We start from the raw sequence: 9,318 nt of genomic DNA, 5'->3' as shown, positions 1-9,318 counted from the left end.
AGGCGGCGGTTTCATTGCCGTCGCGCTCGACGTTCGCGCGCGCCGCCGCCGGGCAGCGCCGCCCGCGGCGGCACGACAGATATCCGGATCGATAGGGCGCCTCTCTTAGCGGTGGCGGGTCGCTGGGAGAGGGGCCGGAGGAGCGAGCGGGACGGGGATGCGATTAGGAATGAGGCGAGGATTTCCGCGGCGGCGGGCGCCATGCGGGGAGGAAGGCAGCCTTGTCCCGAACCCTAGGCTTGGGAGCGTGCGTGCTGAGGAAGAAGCACCACCAGGGAGCTCGTCCAGCTCCACCGTTGTTGCGTGTGTAGCGTGGAGGAATCGGTGGGCGGGGGTCGGGGTGGGGAGACGAGGGGGGAGAGATGAGGAACAGAGGAAGGAAGAGGCTGAGATGAGACGAGACTGGAGATATGGAGGAACAGAGGGAGGAGAGGAGAGGAGGGAGAAGGGTGGTCGGGTCCACATGGGCAAAATCGTGTTTTCGTCGGGCATTTAATGGTTCTCAGACGAAAAATCTAATAGAGTGCCATATAAGGAATGGAAATTGAACTCGGTGTCAAATAGGCAATATAAACTTTTTTAATGGTTAAGAAAGGAACGAATAATTTTTCTAGTGTCAAATAGGAAATTAGTTTAGACAGTCAATCTGTGATTTGCCACAGATATATCAATACAATTCAGGTGGGACCCTCTCCCCGTGACATTTAAAAAACTTTTAATGACCGTCAAATTTTAGCCGTGATGACGTAGCTAACGAACCCGAGCAAGCTCGCTACCGGTCGGCACGCGGACTAGTCGTCTCGTTAACCCTGACGCCGACAGTACGCGAGGATCCGCCAAACAAAGCGCACAAATCCGCCGTGGGATGCAACAGCCCCCGCTCGCCGAGGTCTCCCCCGCCGTCCCGCGCTGTGGCCGACGACGAGCCACCGCCGCACCCCGCACGCCGTAAAGGCGCGCATTGAAAACAGGGGGCGCGCACAGTTGCAGCACGGGGCGGCGGGGCGCCCAGCCTGCCCGCCTCGTGCCGGCGGCGGGCTCCTCCTCGCGGCTGGTAGGTTGCGGGCGCTCACCCATCCGCTGAGGACGGGGCCCCCTCGCCGGCCGCGGCCCGCGCGTCGGCGACGAGCAATCGGGGTGGGGGGCGGCGAGCGCGGCCACGCAGCGCGCCTCGCCACCTTCCGCTGGCCGGCGCCAACGCGTGGCCTCGTGTGCCGAGACGTGGGCGGGGTGGCGGCCGTTTGATCCCGCGGAGGGTGGATGGCTGGGGGAGCCCCGCCCGGACCCCGCGATTGAACTGGACGCCCTGTCAGTGTCACGTCGGCAGAGCTGGATCCCCTGAAGCGAAAAACACCGCGCTTTTCGCTTCTAAACCTCTCATTTCTCGTCGAATTCTGTAGCCATCCACTCTACTTCTCTCTTGTCTAGAAGCTGGAACACGATAACACTAAGCTGTACAATATGACGAACGATTGGGGGCTGATTTGTGAAAGAGATTCTAGGCGTTTGCGACCAAGGAAAAAAGGTCGCCCATGATGAGCAGGATGGAATCGTCGAACGCTTTCCAAGTTCAGGCAAGGGAAGGAAAACAAGGGGCCAATAGAGGAGGGTCAGGAGGAGACACGGAAACGTGCGCACGATTAATAAGAAATCCATCGCCCCAGCTGCCTGCTGCCGACTGCCGTGTGCCGACGAGAGATAGCGCTCGAGAGAGAAGAAGAATATGCAGCAGGATCAGACGACGAGCTCGCTGCCCTCCAGCAGCGAGCGTTCCTCCAGCTCGGCGCCGCAGACGGAGGAGGCCAGAGAAGGCACGCACACTGCCTACTTCCTTTGATCTTCTTTATCATCTTGTATATACAATTGAATTGCTTCCGTTTCGATCTACTGTAACCTTTCTTCGGTCCATTCCTTCGATCAAGCATGTCTGTTCTTAATCTCTGTTCTTGATTCTTCTAGTTTCTTATTAGCTTTTTCCTGTTTGAAACGGAAGTTTAGCTATTTGTTGTCTTGTAAATTTGATTGTAAGGGAAGAGAGTACTCTTTTTACGTCGATCAGCATGCATGCATGATCGAGAGGGGGATTGATTTGGAAATCACTGGCCGCGCGCGGTGTGTGTAGGGATGGAGAGCGACGAGGAGATCAGGCGGGTGCCGGAGGTCGGGCTGGAGCTGGCCACCGGCCCGTCGACGTCCGGCAGGGAGACCGCCGGCGCCGCTGCCGCTGCCGCTGCCGGAGCCGGGACGTCGTCCGATCGCGGCCAGTCGTCGTCGGCCGCGGCCCAGGCGGCCAGCTCCGCCCGCCGCAGCGGCCGCAGCCCCGCCGACAAGGAGCACCGGCGCCTCAAAAGGTGCGTTACGGCTCTCTCCCGTGCCTCGATCTCGATCGAGCGTGTAAATTGCCTTCTGCTAGCTGCCTGCTGCTGGTACGGTACGTGTATAGGATCGCAGAGGACGACGACTGCGAGGCTGTCGAGAGAAGCTTTGTGTCGGCGTAGAGTTGCTGCTCGGCCAAAGGCGTGTGGATTCACGTACGCAACTTGACGCCGTACAAAGGCCTTTAGGGCCAAGCCGCCAAGGACGACAGCAACTTGGTCGATAACATATACTGTACTAACATGTATAGAGGCGATGCATAAAAAGGTGAGAGAATGAATTGGAGATGCTAGCAGGGTGTCTTATGGCTGGTTTTACCTAGCTAGTTTTCTTTCTCACGTAATAAAGTCATTTTTTTTTGGCACACAGCCATTGGTAGCTGTTTGTAAACACACACACACACCCTCAGACCCTCACTTGATAATGCTCCAATTACTGATAAATACTCGTGAAACGGACATGTAACTAAACTTTCAAAAGTCCCACTATCATCGTAGAACACAACTAAGTTGGCAAAGAATATACTCCCTCCATTTTAAATATAAGGTGTTTATTATAAGAGAAATAGTTTAATTAGAAACAAACCAATAATTAGCTTGTCCGAAACGCCATACATTTTTAAAAGAAGTTATATATGTCACAAAAATATAGGTTTCACTGCCTGATATCTCGTACTCTTGCAATGAGCTGATCAGACATGATGCCAATTTCACTACCAAACCTGTGGTTTTGAGATGCAACACGCAATAAGTTTGTATGTAGTGCACATCAAATTTCCAGTTGTATGATACAATTTCCTGGCTCTGTCGTCGTTTCGTTGCGGATCTACTTTTTAAATAGTTTAGATTTAAAACAATCTTAGAGAGAGCTCTATGCTTGTTATTATTAAGATCTTTTGCATATCACATGATGCTATGCGGGTTTCTTAGCTTTCCGCTTAACAGTTTTGCTCTAGCTGCTGCTAATATACAGGCTAAGGGTGAAAGGAAATGACAGATTTATAGCCCAAGTCACAAATGGGCCCAAATCACAGATGGGCCTGCCCGTAGTCGTAGCCTTATAAGGCCACCATCAAACTGTCCGAAATGGACACTTGGACAATGGACAATTGGACAGGATCGGATCATCAAGATGCTGACTCTCACTGTAATTCTAGGTTGCTTCGGAACCGGGTGTCGGCGCAACAGGCGCGGGAGAGGAAGAAGGCGTACCTGAGCGAGCTGGAGGTGAGGGTGAACGACCTGGAGAAGCGCAACTCGGAGCTGGAGGAGAGGCTCTCCACGCTGCAGAACGAGAACCAGATGCTCAGACAGGTACGCGCGCGCACGCCTCACCCGTCACAAAAGTTCTGCTAGCAATTTCGGAGGCGTGCTTGTCAACTGCACATTCGATCTGCCATCAACGTCTGAAACAGCGAGTTTATTTCTGTTATCATCAGTACTAAGTAGGATGCAAATGGCAGCTTAATTAATTCGATTTATTCCCCTGCATGCACGTGCCGGCGTGCCGCAGATCCTGAAGAACACCACTGTCAACAGAAGAGGGCCGGGGGGTGGTAGCAGTGCCGGCGGAGACAGCCAATAGCTTGGCCTCTACATGCAAGACCGGAACCGGTTGCATTTCGAAGAAAGCAGCAGCAGGAAATACCTCCTGAATCCTGATAGCTGAGTCTGAAACTCTGAATTGGCTGCTCGCTTAGCTAGGCCATTTATCTGATCGATTAAGTCTGTTGTTTAGATGAAAATCTTATATCCTGCAGGGACTGTGCTGCGTCTGCATGTGTTCAATGTAGCCTCCTTGCTAGGTGTATGTAACAGTGTCCAATGTAGCCTCCTTGCCGGCCAAAATGTAATTTGCAATTCTGGCCGTACACGCGAAGATTGTTCGTGAGACGGCATGGGCCATGGACGCATTGCGTGGTGCAACTGTAATATAAGATTCAGGAACGGCCTCCGATTTATGAATTTGTGAGTCATCTGTGTAAAAATGGGACTATTTTTCAAAGTCTGTACCGTGTCGATGTGAAAAACCTTGAAGATTGATGAAAAAACTTCCGTTATCGAAGAAAAACACAGGTCATGTGAGTTTCGGATTAATTTGTTAGTTTGATCGTCGCGCAACACTTGTTGCTAAAATGCAGTTTTACTAATAATTTTTCAAGTGTCTGAGATTGGACGCTGGAACGTGCGACAATTGCAGGCTCGTGGGCTCGTGGCTTTTGGGCCGGCTAGACGGGGTCGTCACTCCATCCTTCGGGGCCATCATCGTTGACCAGGTCTTCGCTTAGGTTTACACAGACAGGCTAGTAGATGCTGCGGTCTCTGATTCCTCGGCCAATACCAGTTCGTCCACTGTCTGTTACCGCCACAGTCATGCCTGTTGCAGCTAGCACACAAAAAGTAACTTTGTCTTACCGTGTCGTTTCTTCCACTACGACCTCCTCGCAAACATCGCAGGAAGTACCCCCAAATCTTGTCCCTCCCAACCAGATGTGTGGAATGGGATTGTTTGGGGTTTCTGCGTCTGACTCGACGAAGACGAAGAAGGAATGGATGCCAGAGAACAAAACAGACTTATTCAGATCGAGATGTTTTTCGTTTTTACACATGGCTTCTTGTACATCAGTTCGTTTGCTGAGACAACCATGAGATGCGCACATTGCACTCTGAATTGTTCACCTATCAGTTAGGTTCAGGATGGACGAAGGGAGCCCAGAGATCGTGCCTGTCAACTCCCCGGCTTCCGACCTGGACCGAGAGCCTGAATCTTCAGAAAGGTGAGCACTGACGCTGACAATGGCGTGTTCACTGCAATCCTGCAAAAACCATCAGGTTTCATGTCGTGTAGAAGTGTACGCGAGCTCCTGGACCTTAGCGTATCTCGCCATGACTGAATTTGCAGCGGGGATGCCGGCGGCGATGGCCCTCCCGAGCCTCTCAGCGAGAAGCTGCCCGTCCCGCCCGCCGAGCTCGGTCTGTACCGCGCCGCCGTCGCGCTGCGCGTCCTCCTCCTCGCCGCCTTCTTCCGGTACCGCGTCACCCACCCGGTTCCCGACGCCCCCTGGCTGTGGCTTGCCGCGCTCGCCTGCGAGCTCAGCCTCGCCCTCGCGTGGCTCCTCGGCCAGCTCCCCAAGCTCTCCCCGACCCACCGCGCCACGCACCCCGACAGGCTCGCGTCGCGGTACGGGAGCGACGGCGTCGGCGAGGAGCGGCTGCCGGGCGTGGACGTGCTCGTGACCACGGCGGCGGCGGGCGCGGGGAGGGAGAGGGAGCCGCCGCTGGCGACGGCGAACACGGTGCTGTCGGTGCTCGCGGTGGACTACCCCGCGGGGAGGCTGGCGTGCTACGTCTCCGACGACGGCGCCGACATGCTGGCGTTCGAGGCGCTGTTCGCGGCCGCGGCTTTCGCGCGGCGGTGGGTGCCGTTCTGCCGGCGGCACGCCGTGGAGCCCAGGGCGCCCGAGCTCTACTTCGCCCGCGGCGTCGACTACCTCAGGGACCGAGCCGCGCCGTCCTTCGTCAAGGAACGCCGCGCCATGAAGGTGACCGATCGGTCGATCGCTCCTCCTCGGTTGAAAGGGTCGGGCGGTCGCTGATCGTGAATGGGTTGGGTTGCAGAGGGAGTACGAGGAGTTCAAGGTGAGGATCAACTACCTCGCTGCGAAGGCGCGGAAGGTGCCGGAGGACGGCTGGGTCATGTCGGACGGCACGCCGTGGCCGGGGAACAACCCGAGAGACCATCCCGCCATGACACAGGTCAGAACTCCTCGCCTCGCTCCACCCATCAGCAAGACATGGCTGGCAAATCCTATGTCTCTCCATTGGCCTGTAGCATTTGATGCCTTGATGGAGTTCGATTCCTGCACGGTCTCCAGGTTCTTCTGGGGCATCCCGGCGACCAGGACGCCGAGGGGAACGAGCTGCCCCGGCTGTTCTACGTGTCGCGAGAGAAGAAGCCGGGGTTCCCGCATCACGGGAAAGCCGGCGCCCTGAACGCCCTGGTACGTGCCTGATCTCGAGCAGTATGTTGTCGTTGACCTTTGTTCAGCTGTAAGCCTGTAACCTGCAATGTGTTTTCTGCGTTGTGTTGTTGGCAGCTCCGGGTGTCTGCTCTGCTGACCAACGGCGCGTACGTGCTCAACCTGGACTACGACCACTGCATCACCAACAGCAGCGCCCTGGGGGAGGCGATGTGCTTCCTCGTGGACCCGGAGGCCGGGAACAGGACGTGCTTCGTCCAGTTCCCGCTGCGGATCGGCGTCGACGACGACGGTGGCGACCGGGACGCGACCCACGATTCTGTTTTCTTCGACGTAACAGATCGAGCTTACTTACTCACTGTCCAAAATTCCTCTGAGTTAGAGTAACTCTAACAATTTTGCGATGCTTTGGTTCAGATCGACATGAAGTGCTTGGACGGCATCCAGGGCCCGGTGTACGTCGGCTCCGGCTGCTGCTTCAACCGGAAAGCGTTGTACGGCTTCGATCCTGCGCTGGCCGAGGACGACGACGCCCATAGAAACTGGTGCTGCTTCGGGAACGGGAAGGAGCGCGCGTTGAGGAGGACCATGTCCTCGGTGCCCTTGCTTGACTCGGAGGACTCCGACGAGCAGGACGGAGAAGACAACGCGAGAACAAGGCGGAGGCTGCGCTCCTACCACGCCGCGCTGGAGCGACACTTCGGCCATTCGCCGGCGTTCATCGCGTCAGCGTTCGCGGCCCAACGGCGCGGCGGCGGCTCGGACTCCACGGTCGCAGCTGCTTGCTCTCTACTACGTGAGGCCATCCACGTCGTCAGCTGCGCGTACGAGGAGCGGACGAGGTGGGGCAAAGACGTTGGCTGGATGTACGGCTCCGGAGGCGGCGGCGGCATGGCCACGGCCACGGGGTTCAGGATGCACGCGCGCGGGTGGGCGTCGGCGTACTGCGCGCCGGCGCGGGCCGCGTTCCAGAGCTTCGCTCCGGCCAGCCCCTCGCACGTCCTCGCCGCGGCGTCGCGGCGGGCGGTGGCGGCCATGGGTGTCCTGCTGAGCCGCCACTGCCCCGTCTGGGCTGGCGCCGGCGGGCGCATGCGGCTCTTGCAGCGTCTGGGCTACGTGACCTGCGTCGCTTACCCTCTTGTCTCGCTACCGCTCACCTTATACTGCGCGCTCCCGGCGGTCTGCCTCCTCACCGGCAGGTCCATCTTCCCGGACGACGTGAGCTACTACGACGCGGTCCTGCTCATCCTGCTCCTGTCCTCGGCGGCGGCCACCGTCGCGTTGGAGCTCCGGTGGAGCCGCGTGGCGCCGCGCGCGTGGTGGCGGGACCAGAAGCTCTGGGTGGTCACCGGCACGTCGGCGTGCCTCGCCGCCGTGTTCCAGGGCGTCCTGCGCGCGTGCGCCGGGATCGACGTCGGTTTCTCATACACGGAGGAGACGGCGACCCGTTCGTCCTCGGATGACGATGGCAACGGCGGCGGCGAGGAGTCCTCGGGCGCGCGGAGGTCCATGCGGTGGTCGAACCTGCTGATCCCGCCCGCGAGCCTGCTGCTGGGCAACCTCGCCGGCGTGGTGGTGGCGGTGTCGTACGGGGTGGACCACGGGTACCGGTCGTGGGGCCCGGTCCTCGTGAAGCTGGCGCTCGCCGGGTGGGTGGTGGCGCACCTGCAGGGGTTCCTCAGGGGCCTCCTGGTGCGGCGGGACCGGGCGCCCACCATCGCCGTGCTCTGGTCGGTGCTCTTCGTCTCCGTGCTCTCGCTGCTATGGGTCAACGTCGACTCGTACTCGGCGCCTCCCGCGCGGTCCACCACGTCGCCGCAGCCGGTGTTGTGACTTGGGACAAAGAAGATTGAAGATGAGATTCCAAGCTGGGCCGTGCCGTTTTTGCGTGTTCTAGGGCCACGTCATGGTTATCAGGTCCATTCTGGCATTTTCATTCTCATCTTTAATTTCAAAAACCAAATGCTAATCCAAAGCTCTCTATCTTCTAAAAATCGAAACAAAAATACTCCTGGAAATAGTCTTGAGGTGTTTTCTCAAGGAAAAGGTCTAATATAGTCTTTTTCAACTTTGGTGTTGTAGGCCTGTAGCCACTTGAAGCCCAAAACTCAAAATCATGAGTATAGTCATGTGTGCCTGCGAGCTGTTTGGTTCTCTACCCAACCTCGCCAATGCTGCAATGCTAATCAGAATTTTGAGGCGTTAACTAAAATTTGAAAGCACTTGGTTTGCTACCAAAGACGTCTACAAATTGGTGACCAAGTAATAGCACAATTTCAGGGTCGAAAATGCACAATCTCAGAGTTTCTTCAGGGGGTTGAACGTGAACAGCACTACCAAAGTTCAAATGTGGAATGCATTTACCAACTGGTATTTCCCTTGGCCCTTGGGCAGAAAATGGACTGCCCCCTGTCGGTCTCGGTTGGATTCTTTCCGTTCGTTCTCGTTCTTCATCAGGTCCCAACACAGCAGCACAAAAGGTCTGGGCCACCAGTCCAAAAACGTCAATGGTCAAACACGCGCGCGGCTGGACGCCTCGGGCTAGTGGGCTACCGTGTTCGGTGTCTGTTCTCTGTTCTCTGGAGGTAGTAGTGCGTTAACCCTTTTGCCCGAAACGGATACGGCAGCAGGGCATGGGCGGCTCCACGTGCTTGCCAGCCCTATCACAATTTGGGCTAGCTGCTTCTTGAAATAGAAACCGATAATTGAAGGTGTCGAGCAGTGCGCTCTTCTTCATTATAGGCCACAATAATTCAGCACGGTTTCACACTTTCGCGTCGTCTCCTCGTCCGTCTAGCATCTGAGCTCCATGTTCAGAAACCAAAAGAAGGAAGGCGAGGTGCCATGACATGGCGTAACACCATGTTTGAGTCGTTGGCCATGGTTCCAGCGAGGAGATCCTAACGGGGAGTGGGGAGGGGGGGTTTTTCCCAAAAACATCAAATGAGGTGGGGGTTTTTTTT

General features: G+C 56.7%; 2 protein-coding genes across 2 annotated transcripts; both read left to right on the top strand.

Moving 5' to 3' along the window:
* Positions 1-1,453: 1,453 nt before the first annotated feature.
* Positions 1,454-4,340, top strand: LOC101767455 (transcription factor HY5). Its single transcript, XM_004965899.3, has 4 exons — positions 1,454-1,811; positions 2,123-2,351; positions 3,533-3,689; positions 3,889-4,340. The coding sequence occupies exons 1-4, from the start codon at positions 1,724-1,726 to the stop codon at positions 3,958-3,960; spliced, it is 546 nt and encodes a 181-aa protein (XP_004965956.1). The 5' UTR covers positions 1,454-1,723; the 3' UTR covers positions 3,961-4,340.
* Positions 4,341-5,072: 732 nt separating this feature from the next.
* On the top strand, positions 5,073-8,188 carry LOC101760970 (putative cellulose synthase A catalytic subunit 11 [UDP-forming]). The gene is made up of 6 exons (XM_022826141.1): positions 5,073-5,152; positions 5,278-5,917; positions 5,994-6,131; positions 6,251-6,376; positions 6,473-6,688; positions 6,773-8,188. The coding sequence occupies exons 1-6, from the start codon at positions 5,073-5,075 to the stop codon at positions 8,186-8,188; spliced, it is 2,616 nt and encodes an 871-aa protein (XP_022681876.1).
* Positions 8,189-9,318: the final 1,130 nt, after the last annotated feature.

The sequence above is a fragment of the Setaria italica genome, chromosome IV, assembly GCF_000263155.2.
Source record: "Setaria italica strain Yugu1 chromosome IV, Setaria_italica_v2.0, whole genome shotgun sequence".
Classification (NCBI taxonomy): Eukaryota; Viridiplantae; Streptophyta; class Magnoliopsida; order Poales; family Poaceae; genus Setaria; species Setaria italica.
This window is presented reverse-complemented; position numbering and strand designations above follow the sequence as displayed.